At 40.8% G+C, this 18,392-nt stretch overlaps 2 protein-coding genes across 12 annotated transcripts in view; one reads left to right on the top strand and one right to left on the bottom strand.

Annotated features, from left to right (window-relative positions):
* Positions 1 to 18,392, bottom strand: part of szt2 (SZT2 subunit of KICSTOR complex) — a 175,207-nt gene that overhangs the window by 47,308 nt on the left and 109,507 nt on the right. For all 11 annotated transcript variants that reach the window (XR_005077613.1, XR_005077614.1, XR_005077616.1 and 8 more), the window contains 3 exons: positions 10,828 to 10,949; positions 5,493 to 5,678; positions 33 to 288 (listed from right to left, as the gene is read on the bottom strand). Coding sequence is in view for 7 of the 11 variants with exons in the window: in XM_037113705.1 (XP_036969600.1) it covers positions 33 to 288; positions 5,493 to 5,678; positions 10,828 to 10,949 (564 nt within the window). In the remaining 4 variants the exon portion in view is untranslated. The remainder of the gene's footprint in view (positions 1 to 32; positions 289 to 5,492; positions 5,679 to 10,827; positions 10,950 to 18,392) is intronic.
* On the top strand, positions 13,800 to 16,848 carry LOC119028134 (zinc finger MYM-type protein 1-like). The gene is made up of 2 exons (XM_037113712.1): positions 13,800 to 15,981; positions 16,542 to 16,848. The coding sequence occupies exon 1, from the start codon at positions 14,552 to 14,554 to the stop codon at positions 15,680 to 15,682; it is 1,131 nt and encodes a 376-aa protein (XP_036969607.1). The 5' UTR covers positions 13,800 to 14,551; the 3' UTR covers positions 15,683 to 15,981; positions 16,542 to 16,848.

Here is an 18,392-nt window from a genome sequence, read left to right as displayed (position 1 = left end):
TTATTAGCATTATTAGCAGTAGCAGTATTAACCTCGCCGCTCCGCAGCTTTGATGTCCAAGAGCTGGCCGCCATGCCGGGCCACGACATCCCCCTCCATCAAGGGTCGTATGGTGCAGACATCCCTCAGAGCCTCATCAAAGGGAAGTAGTTCAGAGGGGAAGTGAAGCGGTGCAAGACTCCGACCAGAGGTAACCAGCCTGCCCTGCTCTTTACTAGGCAAAGGAGGAATTGTGCTCCGCAGTAATGCATCAGGCTCTATGGAGGGGCTGAGGAATGGGTTGGGATCCTGGAAAAGACAGATGAAAAGTAAGGAAGAAAGGATCAGTGAAAAAGATAAGGACAACAACTGAATGGTTTGACAATAAATGAAAACCAAAAGAGAGGAGCAAAGAGGACAGGTAACTTACCCAAATGTTTTTTGATGAATATTTGTATTATAAAAAGAAGATGAGCTCAAATGATCCCACCCTGACGCACTGGAATGACCTCTGGCGAAGACCAATTCAACTATGGCAGAGGGTTACACTTTTCTGATCACATTGCATATGGTGTACTGCATTCTATATTAGTGTTGATGTATATATTGGATACTTGAATGTCCTAAGCATTGTTCATGTATCCTTCTGACTGTTGAGAGGGAACTTTGGGGCAAGTTTCTTCAGTGGAGCAGCTCAGGGCCAAGATGTCCAACTATGGCAGAGCTGGCAGCATAATGGGCACAGGCTAGAGGGTCAAACTGTACACTGGTACACCCTCTCCTTCCCATCGGGACCATGACAGATGAAGCTCTGCTCAGGCAAATTTTCTGCTGCTCTGGCTCTGCCTTCTGTCCGGACTCATTAGCAATGCAGTAATGAAGTGCGGGGTCATTGAATGGAGAAGAAAAGTTTGGATCTTTCCATTCTTTGGGCTTGTTTTGTAATTGACTGTAAGGGGAAGGCTAAAAGGGCATGTGGTGTCCATTTTTGCTGTAAAATGCTGCTCTTACATATCTCCACTAAAGCCTATTCTACACAACAATGTGGGAAGAGAGCTAGGGAAAAATGAGCTGCTGGGATCTTGTTATGCTATCTACCCCCACTCCCTTCTTGTCTTTTTCTGCATTTTGCATGTTATTTCTGTTCTGAAACACTAGCTTGCACAGGGTATTATGTGGTAATTTGATTATTTCAAAATACATTCGGGAGTAAGCAGCATGTCATCACCTAACTGCTCTAAGCTTTGTGCTGCTGCATATAGATGAACTAAAGTAGCTAGTACACATAGAGACTAAGTTGCCCATGACTTAAAACTTAGTCCTCATCATATCAGTTTATATTGTTGTTTGAGAGACGCACATTACCAAACAAAACTGTACATGATTCAAATGAATAGTCTTCCTATATTCACTATCATATGTGGGCTGTTGTACTGGAAGTAGACCATGGCAGCTTCTTTCAAGACTTTGTAGCTGAGTCACTGCTTTATAGATATCAACAACAATTGAACAGCTTTACAGTTTTTTCTTTCTTTCCCTCTTTTATCCCACTGCTCCACTTTCTGTTGTTCATATCAGGCTCTGAGAATGCTTATTTTCTGTGACCTCAGTTCAGACTTGAGTGGGTATGTTTGGTTAAAAACGCCATGCTTTGTCTCATAGCGTTGTTTCACATTGACACTTTTTGTCGAGTGCCATAGTCTGAGCATGAGACAGACTGGTTTTGTGTTTCCAGTGGGAAGAATGAACATGAATGAGTCTCCATTTTAGTTTGAAGCTTTGTTTTCGCTGTCCACTTTTCTCTTCTTATAGAGCTCCATGTGTAGTTATGTTTCTCTGTTGTCTATGGCTCTCTGTTGTCTCTATCTTTTCTCCCTGTATCACTCACTCGTCTTTCCGTTTGTCACTCACTTTTCACCTCTTTCATCTGTCTGTATTCAGAGTCGCAATGTTAATCGCCTGGAATGCACATATTGGATTGGCTGAGTAGCATCACATGGAATGGCTTAACTTGCATGCAACTGGTCATTGGATTTCCCGATCCATTGAACCAGCACCGTTAAGTCTAAAAAAGCGGCACCTGTCAAAATAGAAACGCCCCGTAAAAATTTAAAATACTTAAATAATTTATTGATAATTTATAGGACACTGGACTCTGAACTGAACCCAGTTCCCCAGAATTGTCCAGTATTCACACCTAGGTGCAAAGACTGCCAAGTCTTTTGCCTGAGTTTATTGGGCAATTTTGATTTATTAGGGCAGTGGTTCTCAACCGGTGACGGGGGGTGGACACTCTCTCCATGTCGAAATGCAAGTGGTTGGACTATTGTAACACACAAACAAGTCATCCACCTGGTGACTTTTTTTGTCGAAAGCGACTAGCGACAAATCTAGCGACTTTTACTGGTGTTATTGGAGACTTTTGTGGTGTTTGGATACTCTGACTTGAAAGCACGTATCACTCTGCAGTTACTGTGCTCAACGAGCAGCAAGTGCTACAGTTAGGTCGCTCCAACGTCAAAAAGCACTCACAGGCGGTCAGTCTCTAAGTATCCCTGCTCTGGAATTTCTGCCACTAGGAGTCTCTAATTAAAACAAATAAGACATGTAGTGTGGGATCATGGAATGTGTTGTCTTCATTGTCATTCAACCACCATTGCTGATGAAAGTTTATTTAGGTGACTCAGGCAGACATGTTCACAGGTGTGGTAACATATTCAAATTTTAGTTGACGTACACCGATCAGGTATAACATTATGACCACAACAGGTGAAGTGAATAACACTGATAATTTCTTCATCATGGCACCTGTTAGTGGGTGGGGCATATTAGGCAGCAAATGAACATGTTGTCCTCAAAGTTGATGCGTTGGAAGCAGGAAAAATAGGCAAGTGTAAGGATTTGAGTGAGTTTGACAAGGGCCAAATTGTGATGGCTGGACAACTGGGTCAGAGCATCTCCAAAACTGCAGCTCTTGTGGGGTGTTCTCAGTCTGCAGAGGTCAGTATCTATCAAAAGTGGTCCAAGGAAGGAACAGTGGTGAGCCAGCGACAGATCATGGGTGGCCAAGGCTCACTGATGCGTGTGGGGAGCGAAGGCTGGCACGTGTGGTCCGATCCAACAGATGAGCTACTGTTGCTCTGAAGAAGTTAATACTGGTTCTGACAGAAAGGTGTCAGAACACACAGTGCATGCAGTTTGTTGCGTATGGGGCTGCATAGCTGCAGGCCAGTCAGGGTGCCCCTGCTGACCTCTGTCCACCGCCGAAAGTGCCAACAGTTGGCACATGAGCATCAAAACTGTACAATGGTGCAATGGAAGAAGGTGGCCTGGTCTGATGAATCATGTTTTCTTTTACATCATGTGAACGGCTGGGTGTGTGTGCATCGCTTACTTGGGGAGCACATGGCACCAGGATGCACTGTGGGAAGAAGGCAAGCCAGCAGAGGCAGTGTGATGCTTTGGCCAGTGTTATGCTCGAAAAACCTTTGGTCCTGCCATCCATGTGGATGTTACTTTGACACGTACCACCTACCTAAGCATTGTCGCATACCATGTACCCCCTTTCATGATGTGCTGGACCAACAAGTCTGATCCATGGAGGCCCCACCTCACAACTTACAGGACTTAAAGGATCTGCTACTAATATCTTGGTGTCAGATACTACAGCACACCTTCAGGGGTCTAGTGGAGTCCATGCCTCGATGGGTCAGGGCTGTTTGGCAGCAAAAGGGGACCAACACAACATGACCTGATATCTACCCAGACGTTAAAGCAGCAGGTGACCAAACCAAACCCATGATTATCTTGCGTAACTTTTATATTTTATCCTTTAACTGCTCATGGTTGATGCTGAAGCTGTTGTTTCAAAAGAGAAACTTTATCAGTTTGTTGGCTACATGGTATAATTTTATCCAGTAATGACAGCACCAAAAAAATTTGACAGTGTTTCTCCTATCAAAGCCTGCCCCTAACCTCTGCCATGGAAGTCACCCACCCAGAAATTCGATCCTCAGATGCCTCTTTTACAAATATGTCCAAAAAGGGTCCAGTGCCAGCAATCACAAAGACTCTTAAGGCTAAAAGTAGCTCCTAACAGGAGAATTTAGGAGCAACTCCTTAATATAATGGGCATATCAGTTGTAACTTTAGGACTCCTAATTTTTTGAAAGTAATAGTTATTCACAAAACATTTTAGGCCTAAAAGTAGCACCTAAGTCTGGGAGATCTTAGAAGTAGTCTAGAGGACTCCTAACTCGCTAAGACCTAGTCACAGCCGAATGTTTTGGAGATGCTAAATAACAGGGAATTATTAAAACAATGTTGGATGGATCGGAAAGGGACTGAAGTTGTGGTTGAGTTGGTGAGGGACGCAATAACTTCCCCAACCAACCAAAACAATCCAATAACGCCGGAGTTAAAATGTTTGGCAACACTCTGGTATTTGGCTATGGGGAAAATGCAGCTCTTCGCACAGTACTAGTATTACCTGGGGACCTCAAGTGATTTAGAAATAATCCCACCATGTCTGTGTTTCCTGTGGCGCATTCACACAGGATAAGCAAAGTCTATGTTTTATATCCCTTGCTGGAGCAGCACAACGGTTAGAGATGGATATTTTTAATATAATAACTGTTGAGCCTGTTGAAAGATGGAAATATGTTCCTTACCACATGCTGCCATGCATTTAATCCATCTAATCATCTTTAGAGATTTCGCTCTTCTGATGAGCCTCCTGAATTTGCACCCAAAATGCTGTCAAAACTTTCATTTATAATTCCCAACGCAGCCTCCATCATTCTCGACCGGGAAACACAAAAAAACACAAAAAAACTTAAGAAAAACAAAAAATGACCCCAAATCACAGAGATGCCGATTCGCACAGGACTAATATTATCAATTATTGGCGAAATATGGTAGGTAATTTGCGGTGGAATTTTTACTTTACAAATTACGGACATGGCAGATTCGCACAGGATTAAGATCACAGACGACCTCTGCAATTATTACAGATTGCTGGAGATCCCCAGGTTATACTAGTCCCGTGCGAATAGGGCTTTTGTCAGTCGGAAAAAATTGCATTCCATCAATACACAAATTATCTATGATGCATGTTACAATGTACTGGACATTGTTGCAAAATGGCCCGGATCAACACATGATTCCCAAATTTTAATGGAGAGTGGTTTGATGCAGCTTTTCGAGCTAATGCCGCTTTTATTGGCAATTCAATACATTTTTCATCGCATTCTTCTACTTTGTCATTTTTGTCCGAAGCGTTTGTGGTTTTGGGGGGGGGGGGGGGGGGGCCCTTAAATGTCCCCATAAAAACATTTTTTTTATCCAATATCTTTTCATAGGCAATTTAGGAGTACTCCTAACGTTAAGATAAAAGTCTTTGTGAATACGGGCCCAGGTCTGTAGGAGTAAGCAGGTGAGTATCGCTTCATCTGTCTGTGAACTAAAAAACAAATATTGGCCTCTGAATGGTTTAGATATGTCAGTGTCTTTACCTGCTTGGAGTCAATTTCGTGGATGGGTGCATCAGAGAAGCAGTAGTGATGGAAGAGGCCCATTTTCTGGTTGAGCAGGCAGTGCACAACATGAGCCCTTGCGTTCTGCCACTTGACAAGGCGGACCAGCTCACGGTTCAGAGAGGCACCCAGGTCCACAGACCAGTTATAGCTATATAAAGTCACCTAAAGCAAAGACAGTTAAAATATGATATAAGTCAAAAACACAGTGACAACGATGTATATGTTATTTAAGGAATGATGGTAAGACATAACAACAGCATTACAGTGTCTTCTGTGCACAATTTTAATCTCTAAATAGATTTACGATAAAAACATACAGTTTTAACGCCGATAAAAATAGCAATAAAATGTGTTAGAAATGTAATTATTTAATTCTAATCTAATTATTCCACTTGAAAACATTACATGTATCAGTACATGAGACCGGCTTGTTCCAACATTTAGAGAAAAATTGTTGATTTACCTTCTCCCTGAGGGTAACATTAGAAGGGCTATACAACAGTTATGCCTATATAGTAACTACTGGCAGCTGCCAGTTAGCTTAGTTTAAAATGAAAATTGTAATCATGAGAAATAGTCAAAATGTAACAACATCATCTCAAACAAAATCATTCATTTCTCTAACACTCAGGTAAAAAGCAAATAAGCCTATTTCCTTTAGCTTTAAGTCATATTTTTTTATACTGGCATCATTCAAACAATGATAAACTTTTTATAGATCATAGTTCATAGTTCATAGCTCTAAACACAATTTCCCCCAAATCTCAGAAAAATCTGTCACTTATTTAAATAAAAACCTTCAATGCTGTGAAACTACATTACTTAAACTCAGGATACATCCACTGCATCTGGGTCCTGCTGTTGATGAAACAGTCTTTAACAGGCCATACTGGTGGGTAGAAAACATGCTAATCTAGATCCTGCTAGCACTGAAATGTGATAAATTTGACTGTGGTGGGGGCTCGTTTCATGTTAAACTATCAAAGAAAATTGTGTAAATAAACAAAAGAAACTGCAGAACACAATAACAGAAAGTTAACCCATATCTTAGTCTTCTAAATAACCACCACCAATATGTATTAGTGTCAGTAAAGAAAAACAGTAGAAGATGGTACCCATTGCTGTGGTCAAACTCTGTACGTGCAGAGTTCACAAAAACTTTGCAGTGATCTTATTTTCGTTAAACACACATAGAACTTGGATGTTTTAAGGAAGGTGTCACACAATGTCTGTAAATGTTAGCTACTTGTGAAGTTATTTAAGTATCTTTAGCTCATACTTAAATGCAGTAAATAGAATGAGTGATAATAGAGTAAGTTTGACCACTCTCTGTCACTTATTAAGCCATTCTATGTTATTATGAAACCTACAGCAGGATTTAGCCATAAAACTTTGCTGACACTGTGGTAACACTTTATATAACGGTCCTTGTTATTAACAATAGTTAATAGGTTATAAGGCCCTTTAAGATGCTAACTGCATCATTATGTGTTAATATGTTGCTTTATTAAGATTGACATATACTTTATTATGCATTTTTCAGCAATCAACTAGACCTTTTGCAGCAATAGTATCTAGTGAACAATGCCTTATTGAGGTTGCTCTATCCTTTATTACACACTTACTAACAGTTCAGTTTGTGTGGTTTAAAGGCTGTTGTCTTTATTGGATGGTCCAGCTGATAAGCCTGATGGGCCTGGGTATCCTTTTAACAATTAATAATTACTATTAGTACTCTCAGTAATACTATATTACTAAGAGTATGTTTCTTAGAGCATATTACTCAAAACTCATGAATTTTTTTTTAAGCAGTCTGTAAAACCATTAACAAGTTTCTTATTAGTATTCATGTCTTATAATCTAACAATACAGGTTTTACATTATTAACATGTATATAGTCATGTTGACACATAATAATAATAATAAGTATCTTATAAGGGCTCACAACGGCCTTATTAGTGTTGCTGATACTGTTAAGCTTATTTTAAGAATTATATTTACATTAGGTACAAAAATATTCATATCCATCTGTAGCCAAAGTTGAAGCATGTAAACACCGCAGCAGTATCATGTCACACGTACATATGTACGTCATCAGACACTAACAGTCAAAATTTTGGACACATCTTCTCATTTAATGTTTTTTTCTTCATTTTCATTACTATTTGCGTGGTAGATTCTCACTGAAGGCATCAAAGCTATGAATGAACACATATGGAATTATGTAGTAAACAAAAAAGTATGAAATAACGTTTTATATTTTAGAATCTTCAAAGTAGCCACCCTTTGCTTTGATTACTGCTTTTCGCACTCTTGGCATTCTCTCGATGAGCTTCATGAGGTAGTCACCTGAAATGGTTTGTCAACAGTCTTGAAGGAGTTCCCAGAGAAGATGAGCACTTGTTGGTCCTTTTGCCTTCACTCTGCGGTCCACCTCATCCCAAACCATCTCAATTGGGTTGAGGTCAGGTGACTGTGGAGGCCAGGTCATCTGGCACAGCTCTCCATCACTCTCCTTCCTGGTCAAGTAGTCTTTCCACAGCCTGGAGGTGTGTTTGGGGTCATTGTCCTATTTAAAAATAAATGATGGTCCACCTAAACGCAAACCGGATGGGATGGCATGTCGCTGCAGGAAGCTGTGGTAGCCATACTGGTTCAGTGTTCTTTCAATTTTGAATAAATCCCCAACAGTGTCACCAGCAAAGCAGCCCCACCCCATCACACCTCCTCCTACATGCTTCACGGTGGGAACCATGCATGTAGAGACCATCCATTCACCTTTCTGCATCACACAAATACACGGCGGGTGGAACCAAAGATTTCACATTTGGACTCAGCAGACCAAAGCACAGATTTCCACTGTCTAATGTCCATTCCTTGTGTGTTTCTTGGCCCAAACAAATCTCTTCTGCTTGTTGCTTTTCCTTAGTAGTGTTTTTTTAGACGCTATTTGACCATAAAGGGCTGATTTGCACAGTCTCCTCTGAACAGTTGATGTAGAGATGTGACTGCTACTAGAAATCTGTGTGGCATTCATCTGGGCTCTAATCTGAGGTGCTATTAACTAACGATTTTTGAGGCTGGTGACTCAGATTAATTTATCCTCAGCAGCAGAGGCGACTTTTGGTCTTCCTTTCCTGTGACGGTCCTCATGTGAGCCAGTTTCGTTGTAGTGCTTGATGGTTTTTGCGACTGCATTTGGGGGTACATTCAAAGTTTTTGCAATTTTCCAGACTGACTGACCTTCAGTCCTTAAGTAATGATGGACTGTCATTTCGCTTTACTTAGCTGATAGGGCTGTCAACTGTGTACCAACCTGACTTCTGAACAACACAACTGATGGTCCCAACCCCATTAAGAAGGTAAGAAATCCCACAAATGAACCTTGACAAGGCCCACCTGTGAAGTGAAAACCATTTCAGGTGACTACCTCATGAAGCTCACTGAAATAAGGCCAAGGGTTTGCAGCACTGTTAACAAAGCTAAGGGTGGCTACTTTGAGGAATCTAACATATGAAACATATTTAGAGTTATTTTACACATGTGGTCATTCATAGTTTTGATGCCTTCAGTGAGAATCTACGATGTAAACAGTCATGAAAATAAAGACAAAACATTAAATGAGAAGGTGTGTCCAAACCTTTGACTGGTAGTGTACAGTGGCTTGCAAAAGTATTCACACCCCTTGAACTTTCCCACATTTTGTCATGTTTTAACCACGAATGTAAATGTATTATAATGGGATTTTATGTGATGGACCAACACAAAGTGGTGTATAACTGTGAAGTGGAAAGAAAGTGATACACGGTTTTAAAGTATTTTAAAAATAAAGAGAAACGTGTGGCATGCAATAGTATTCACCTCCCTGAGTCAATACTTTGTATAACCACCTTTTGGTGCATAGACAGCTGCGAGTCTTTCGGGGTAAGTCTCTACTAACGTAAGTCTCTACTACTGAAATATTTGCCCACTCTTCCTTGCAAAATAGCTCAAGCTTACTCTGACTGGATGGAGAGTGTCTATGAACAGCAATTTTCAAGTCTTGCCAGATATTCTCAATTGGATTTTGGTCTGGACTTCGACTGGGCCATTCTAACACATGAATATGCTTTGATCTAAACCATTCCATTGTGGCTCTGGCTGTATGTTTAGGGTCGTTGTCCTGCTGAAAGGTGAACCTTAACCCCAGTCTCAAGGCTTTTGCAGACTCTAACAGGTTTTCTTCCAAGATTGTCCTGTATTTGGCTGCATCCATCTTCCCATCAGACTAGCTTCCCTGTCCCTGCTAAAGAAAAGCATCCCCACAGCATGATGCTGCCATCACCATGTTTCACGGTGGGGATGGTGTGTTCAGGGTCATGTGCAGTGTTAGTTTTCTGCCACAATGTTTTGCCTTCAGGCCAAAAACTTCAATTTTGGTGTTATCTGAGCAGAGCACCTTCCTCTCCATATGTTTGTTGTTGGCAAACTGCATGGCTTTGTTTCAACAATGGCTCTCTTCTTGCCATTCTTACATAAAGGTCCGATTTGTGGGGTGCATGACTAGTAGTTGTCCTGTAGACAGATTCTCCCACCTGAGCTGTGGATCTCTGCAGCTCCTCCAGTTACCATGGGCCTCCTGACTGCTTCTCTGATTAACGCTCTCTTTGTCCAGCCTGTCAGTTTAGATGGACGGCCATGTCTTGGTAGTTTTGCAGTTGTGCCATACTCTTTCCATTTTGGATTGAACAGTGCTCCACGAGATGTTCAAATATTGGGATATTTTTTCACATCCTAACCATGCTTTAAACTTCTCCACAACTTTATCCCTGACCTGTCTGGTGTGTTCCTTGGGCTTCATGATGCTGTTTGTTCACTAATATTCTCTAACAAACCTTTGAGGCTTTTACAGAACAGCTTAATTTGTACCGAGATAGATCACACACAGGTGGACTCTATTTACTAATTAGGTGACTTCTGAAGGCAACTGATTGCACTGGAGTTTATTTAAGCGTATCTCAGTAAAGGGGGGTGAATACATTTACACACCACACTTTTCAGTTTTTTATTTCTAAAAATGTTTGAAAATCATGTGTCATTTTCCTTCCACTTCACAATTATGTACCACCTTGTGTTGGTCTATCACATAAAATCCCTTTAAAATACATTTACATTTGTGGTTGTAACGTGACAAAATGTGGAAAGGTTCAAGGGGGGTGAATACTTTTGCAAGCCACTGTATATTTAAATGTGGATGTGGATTTAAATTAAGAGGTGTCTTTCTTGTGCTCCACTTGACCTGAGGTTATTCACAATGCAGTTGCAAAATCACCTTTTTGTCCAGGATAGTGATGAGGAGGAACCTCTGGCGGGGAGCCAGTCCTACCCCCGCCTGGCTGGGACTAAATGAATCGCTCTGCTCCAAAGCCTCAAAGCGCTGGAAGCCCTTATGAGCTGGGCAGAGGAGAGAAAAACTCAGTGAAATGGAAAAGCAATATGAATGAAAGCCAGACAGCGTGCCACAAAAAGCCCTAAAACATGGCTCTATGCATCTATTGTTTAAATAACTACAGGATTACAGTGAATTGGCAGCTCCATAACATTTTACATAACATTACAACATTACATTATATAACATAACATTTTTCATTTCTAATTTTTATATTTACTGAGGAACTGCTCAGTGGGTCTCTAAAAGCCCAGAGGACATACTTTAACACCCAGAATTCCAAGCATTCCAGAGGTTTCCGAGGTTGTTTATAAAAAAAAAAAAAAAAAGGTTAAAGCCTTAAGTATTATCGGTGTCTGCAAATTCCAGGTATTTCTAGGAGAAAAAGTCATCAGTGGGAGGGAAAAGACATGGAGTGACAGAAGTGTGTATTTTTTGCATTCCACAAAAACATGTTAGATTTTGCTGTTGCTGGATTTGTATACTGGCATAGATCCCAGCAATTTTTTTAGAGGCTGGCTTAATTTTGTGAGTATCAGAAGTTATAAATGCCAAAAATTACAACTTCTGATAAAACCTGAGAAAGAGAGACAATAAATCTTTACATATCCTGAAGGACATGTTAATTACAAAGATGGTCTGTATGCATAATAAAATAAATATATACGTATATGTGGTATATATTTTGGTATATTATATATTTACGCACATGAATATCATACATGATAATCAGGACTGAATGTACAGTATATGTGTGACACACACAACTTCAACCTACTTACTGTGTAAGCAATAGTCTACTGTGTACATCTTGATGGTTTTTTTTTTGGTTTTTTTTTTAAGTTTTGACCAAATTTGCACATTCTGAATCATATCTTGGTTAATAAGCTTAAATTAGTGCTATAATATGAATTACATTTTTACAGGGAGATTTTGACTCTAGCTGACATGACACCATCAGCTAATCCTTTTCACTGTGTAAGACACCTCATTCGAAAAACACAGTCCACTATGATTGTATAATGGTGTTTTTATGTATAATGTACTGTTGTCCTTGTTTTTAAGTGTTTTATATGTGCATTACGCACCCACCCGCCCACCGGCGGGCGATTTCAGATAACTGACTGTTTTCTACACTGCGCAGTGACGTAACTCGCTTCAACTTTCAACATTACGGACATACTATACATCGTTGGAAAGGGTAGAATCTCAGCAATTCATTCATCCAGTTGATTTTGCAGAAATCATGAGCACTAAACCATAAATAATTGATATTTACCAGCATGGTAAACGTGAGATACAAGAAACGCACGGCGACTCCCTACCTTTGACGCGGCCATAAAGCCGTAATATGTGTCCGATCCTCAATTATTTATATTCCAGTTGTCCGTAAGAATCCACTGATCAAAAGCATCACAATGGTTTTTCATAAAATTATTCCAGGTTGTGAATATCGTCCTGTAAAGTCCATTTGTTTACCGTCTACCAACTTTGTTTGTCAAATAAAATCCAGACTTCGCCGGCCGTATCTTTATTTTCTCTAGTTCCTGTAGTGTGTTGTTGAGTGTGCTTGTTTTCATCACTTTGCTGGCTACAAAATAAAAGTGTCCCCATCTTTCTCTGTTCAGTTTTCACCCCAGCACAGCCCGTGAAGTACAAGCGCTCCTTGTTTAAAGGGCCAATCGGCTTTGTCTACTGTTTTTTGCCACCTTAGTACAGGGATAGCGTTTTGGCTATCAACATGTCAATCACTCAGGCTTCTAGCCAATTATTTTACCTTTCCAACGATGGTAGGCGTGCCCAGGTCCGTTTTGTACAAGCCGAGTAATATCGCTGCGTCTGGCAGCTAGCGGGCTAACTTTACGCAGCAGACACACTCGCACCGGACATTTAAAAATTTTTTGACGGCACAGTTTACAATGGTGAAATCCACAAAAAACACTAAATATGTCCGAGAAGAAGACCTGGAATGGATCATGGCATCATCTGATGAAACTGTAGACAGTGAGTAGGGCTCTGAGAGAGAGGAGATGTTTGCTCAGGGCCTCGACGACATCTTAGATCGGTGAGTACCGTTATCTTTGATGATGTTTGATTTATTTATTTAGCCATGAGTGAGATTTGAATGAAAGTTAGTGGGAAGGGGTTCTTATGCTTACAGTGAACAGTACAGTATACATTAGCATTTCATAAATGACGCTAAATGGTTAGGGCCCCAGGGGCTAATTAGCCTAGCTAGCCTCAACTACTCAACCAAAGCTATGTAATCCTTGTAATTCTGTTCTATGATGTAATTCTCTTTGAGCCTCTAATTCCTTTTTATTTAGATTTTTTTTTTTTTTTATCAAGCTTGTAAACAAATAGAACTAGATCTTTTTCACTGACCGGACACTGGGAGTATTCCCCCAATTCAGTTATTCTGTTTATGTACGGTTACTTTTCCTGATGTTTTTGTGTAATATGTAATATCATATATCTGTGTTTATTTATTTCCTATGTAAATAGCACCCTATTGAATTGCATTTATATATTTTTTCATTATATTTGGTAACATTGGTGCATTGCATTGTGTTTTGTAGGTCACAGTGTGAAGACAGTGACGTGGATTGGGAGCCTGAAAGTGAGACAGTCAGACGCCCAACCCCCTCTCCTGCTGAAGGCGGTCATCAGAAGTGCCAACGATCCTCCTCTGCATCCACCAGTGCTACCTCCCCCGCTGCGCACGTACAGTATTAGTATATTGAAAGATAATAAAATCCTTGTTTGAAATTCACTTCAGTATGTCATTTTTGTATAATGGTTACTATTCTGTAGTGTCTTGTCGCATGACAATATCTCAATATGGCCACCTAGAAGTGTGTGGAAACCCCTCCGACCACCCATCAAATGAATGTGTGAAAAAATTATGTTTTGAATCATGGAGGAAGGCTTTACAGTCACCAAAATGCTTCAGTAATGTTTCCAGTGTCCAGGCCCGGCGTCATGGGCGGGCATTGGCGGGCAGTGCCCGCCCACAGAGTCGGCCGTGCCCGCCCTGGGCTGGAAGCTGTTTATTTTTGGGTTTTGTTTTTTTTTTTTTTACATCGGCGTGGCCAACTTTCTATTATTCCTATCTCGGTTTGTCGATCATACAATTCAATCAATCCAACCAACCAATGAAGGCAACGGGCTGGCCATTTACAGGTGGTGGGGGCGGGTCATGAGTGGATACGCGCGTGACGTTCATGGTTCATGGGTCGCAGTCGCTTCGCTCTAACTGTGGTGTCTCATGGATATCCGTAGTTTTTTCAAAAAAAATACGCGGGCAATAAATAATGTCGGGAGCGAGCAGGATGCAGCGGCAGCGCCATTCACTTCTACTGGAAACAGAAGCACTGAAGTCAACAACAGTAACACTGGAGTAAACATTCATGCTAGGAGAGGTAGCTACAGCAGCTAGGGAGCACAAGGAGCAGCACCGAGCAGTGTAACTCACCTGCACGGAAGAAACGTGAGTGACGACGTCGACAACAACAACAACAACAACACAGAGGTTCACAGTAACGCGAGGAGCAACAGGCCATTGCAGCCTACTGACCTTGGCACAGAAGAGCCCCAAAGACCACTCATGCAGAGCTTTCCTTCACGCCATTTCTCAGGGAAAAAAAGGTCATTTTGCAGTTCCTGGTTTGGAAGCTTTCCCTGGCTGGAGTACTCAGTTCAAGCAGATGCTGCATTCTGCTACCGATGCAGAATGTTTCAGGGACCCAGACATGATCAAACCTTCAGTGTAATTGGCTTCCACGACTGGAAGCATGCAATGGAAAACGGAAAAGGACTAAACAAGCATGCTGCATCCAAAGAGCACCTGACTTGTGAGGCCATGTGGAGGGACAAGCAAAGACGCATTCACACAAGTAAGGAAATCTCAACACTAATTAACATTGATCAACTGCAGCGCAACAGATATTATCTGTCTGCAATTATTGATGTTGTGGAGTTCCTTGCTGTGAACCAACTGCCCTTTAGAGGTGACCATGACAGATACAGTGCTATGAATGAAAATGGATGTGGGCTATTTTTGTCTCTATTTGAGTTTGCACTAAGGAAAGATGCTGAATTAGCAAGGATAGCAAAAACTATTCCTGGCAATGCAACATACACAAGTCACGACATTCAAAATAACTTAATAGATGTGATGAGTGCTTTAGTAAGAGAGCACATTGTAAAAGAAGTTGGCGAATCATTCTACACGTTGAAAGTAGACGGAACCAGAGACCCAACAGGGACAGAGAATATATCCATAGTTCTCCGCTTTTTGAACAAACTGTGCGAACCAACAGAGCGCCTCCTAACAATAGCCACTGCTGACCAGGGAGATGCAGTTACATTGACTGACACCATCCTAGGAGAATTGACCACAGCTGGCCTGAGCCCTGAGAAAATCATCAGTCAGGTGTATGATGGGGCCTCGCTCATGTCGGGCAAACATGGGGGGGTACAGAAATTGCTGCAGCAAAAACTGGACAGAGAGATACCATATGTCCACTGCTATAATCATCAGCTGCATTTGGTGGTCATCCATGCCCTGGCAGTTGAAAAGGCCGTGACGGACTTCTTCAGTGTGTGTAACATGCTGTACAAGTTCTGCAGAAAACCAACTGTTGCCATTCTCTACAAAGGAGAGACACTCAAGCGTCTATTGGACCAACGCTGGACTGGACATTTTGCTACAGGTATGTTCATTTGGACTGATTAATCTGATAATGATGATGCTGTATTGTGTGAATGACTCCCCACCTGAAGATATTAAGATATATTTTCTCTATTCTACAGTCTCAGTCATTCTGAAATCATTTGATGACCTATCCACACTGCTCAGAGAGATTACCTGCAACCGGGCATTTGGAGTAGATCTGCGCATTGAAGCAACAGGATTGTTGCAGAGCATGTCTGAACCCAGCTTTAAGTTCATTGCTGAGATGGTGCATAAGATCCTTGCATATCTTGATCCCCCAAACAAGATGTTGCAGTCCGAAGACATGGATCTGCTTACAGGTGAAATTATTAATGTAGATGGTGAAAAATGTATACCTACTTCAAAATAATAATAATAATAATAATATAATAATAAACTTGGTGTATAGATCCTTCCATGCAAGAAATGTAGCTTACAACAAAGAGTTACATGAACTAGGTGCTTCACAATTAACATAAAACGTGATAAAAAGAGATGAGCGAAAATAACAAAAAAGAGTAAGAATAAAACACATAGCTTCAGCTCTATTTCTGGTTCAGTAGAAGCAGTAAACTCATTAACCCACTTTAAAAGGATTTGCAATGAACTATCTTAAAATTTAATCAACTTTAAATAATCTTTAAAATTAATTTTGTTAACGATAACTTATAGTATCTTCAAAAAAAAATATTCACTTTAAATTGTTGTGGGCATCCCCACAGAAACAATTGTTTTGATATGTATGTTACACAATATTTTAGAACTTATAGCTGGATTTGTTTGTTTTGTTTAATTTTCCTGTGTCTTTTCATGCAATGCTGCATTTTAAGTTGTTATATTCTGTACAGTAACAATAAGGTTTTTTTTTATTTTCTTGTAGGCTTGCAGCTTGTCTGCAGTGCATGCACCTGTCTTGAGAATATCCGCACTGAGACTGAATTCCAGGCAATCCTAGCGCATTGTGACAGCGTCACAAAAAGGCCATCAAAAAGAAAGCGGTCTCAAAACACTGCCTTTGCTGACTATGTTGTTGAAGACATCAGCACACATGTAGATACAAATGAAGAAACAGAGCTACGCAGGATTTTTTACAGCTGCATTGACTCTGTGTGTGGGGAAATGAAGGATCGCTTTGGGAAAAATAACTGTCAACTGATGGAGGCACTCAAGGCCCTGGATCCTGTCTAAGGCACATTCTTGGATGTGAGCAAGGTAAAACCTTTACTTGACCTCACCAAGACACCTGCTCTGGACTCTGAGTTTGAGGTGGCCTGCAACTTCCTCAGGGCACAGATGGAAGAGTCTTCTCCACCGGATGGGAAAAAGTGGACAATGAAACAGGTGATTAAGACTAGTTCATCATTGTTTTTATTGTACTTTAAAAAGCTACAAGGCTCCTTTTAGAATTATTAAATAGCCTATATTGTCATGGCATGGTCATTTGGTGACCCTTAAAAACAAACTGATATTTTTCAGCATCAGGGCATCATCAAGCAGTGAAACATATCACACATCACACCTACAGTAACCTACAGTAACATGATTTGGTTCAATGAGATGACAATTTATTTGATTGTTCAAACTACTGTAATTTTATTGCAAAGTGTTACCATTGTTCAACATGATGTTGCATTTATATTGTTATCTAGGGAATCATTATGGTTGTAATGATATTGATTTCAACCTTATTTCTCTATCCTCACAGATCTTGAAACAGTTCCACAGACCCCTGGAAGCAATGCCTACCGTCTTGACAGCGTTCAAACATGGCCTGACATTCGGAGCAAGCACTGCATCCTGTGAAAATTCATTTTCCACTCTTAAGAACGTCTTCACAGAGCATCGCCAGAGCATGCTTCATCAAAGGAAGGCCAACCTCATCCACTTGGCATTTGAGAAGGACTTGACCCGAAAATTCCGGGATGAGTGGAAGGACATGGTCTTAAGAAGGTTTCACACAATCCACAGACGCCGCCTGCCACTCTACTAACACACACACACACACACACAAACTTACAGTAGGTTACTTGTAGGCAGAAGGGTTACATTGCTTTGTGCTGCTCCTTGTGCTCCCTAGCTGCAGTAGCTACCTCTCCCAGCATGAATGTTTACTTCAGTGTTCAGGTTGACATCAGTGCTTCTGTTTGCAGTGAAGCTGCTGTATGGTGCTATCTTGCTTTGTTGAATAAATGGACACAGCACCACACTATTTTGTTTGTTTGTTTTTTTTGATTTTCTGATGAACTGTTCCTTTTTAGTAAGAGGAAAATTATTCTCCACACTGTAAGAGTGGTCACAGAGCCATATTGTTCACCGTGAAGCAAATGTTTGCCCCACTGAAAAAATGTAATGCCCCCCCTTAAATGTTTTTCTGCAGCCGGGTCTGCCAGTGTCACAGAAGTGAGAAAAAGCATTTGGCACAATTTGGCCATTTGGAGACGTTTTGGAGAGGTTTGTGGACGCCAGTGACACCACAAACTAAAAAGTCCATAACTCCCATAAGGTTAGGCCTAGAAGTCTGAAATTTCATCCAGGTGTAGTTGACAAGATGTAGAAGGTATGTGGTATATTGCCATATGCCTTACCTAAAGCACATCTGAGTTATTGTTATTCAAAAATGTTTTAGAGCCATGTTTGAACTGATGTCATTTAGGTTGTGTGTATGGTACATGCTAGGTAAGCACATTTTCAGAAACTAGAGGTTCTCAGCTTTCAAGTGAAGTATCATACA

This window comes from Acanthopagrus latus, chromosome 11, assembly GCF_904848185.1.
Source record: "Acanthopagrus latus isolate v.2019 chromosome 11, fAcaLat1.1, whole genome shotgun sequence".
Classification (NCBI taxonomy): Eukaryota; Metazoa; Chordata; class Actinopteri; order Spariformes; family Sparidae; genus Acanthopagrus; species Acanthopagrus latus.
This window is presented reverse-complemented; position numbering and strand designations above follow the sequence as displayed.

Coding starts and splice junctions, on each gene's coding strand:
- LOC119028134 (XM_037113712.1), top strand. CDS start 14,552: ATGCAGAGCTTTCCTTCACGCCATTTCTCAGGGAAAAAAAGGTCATTT.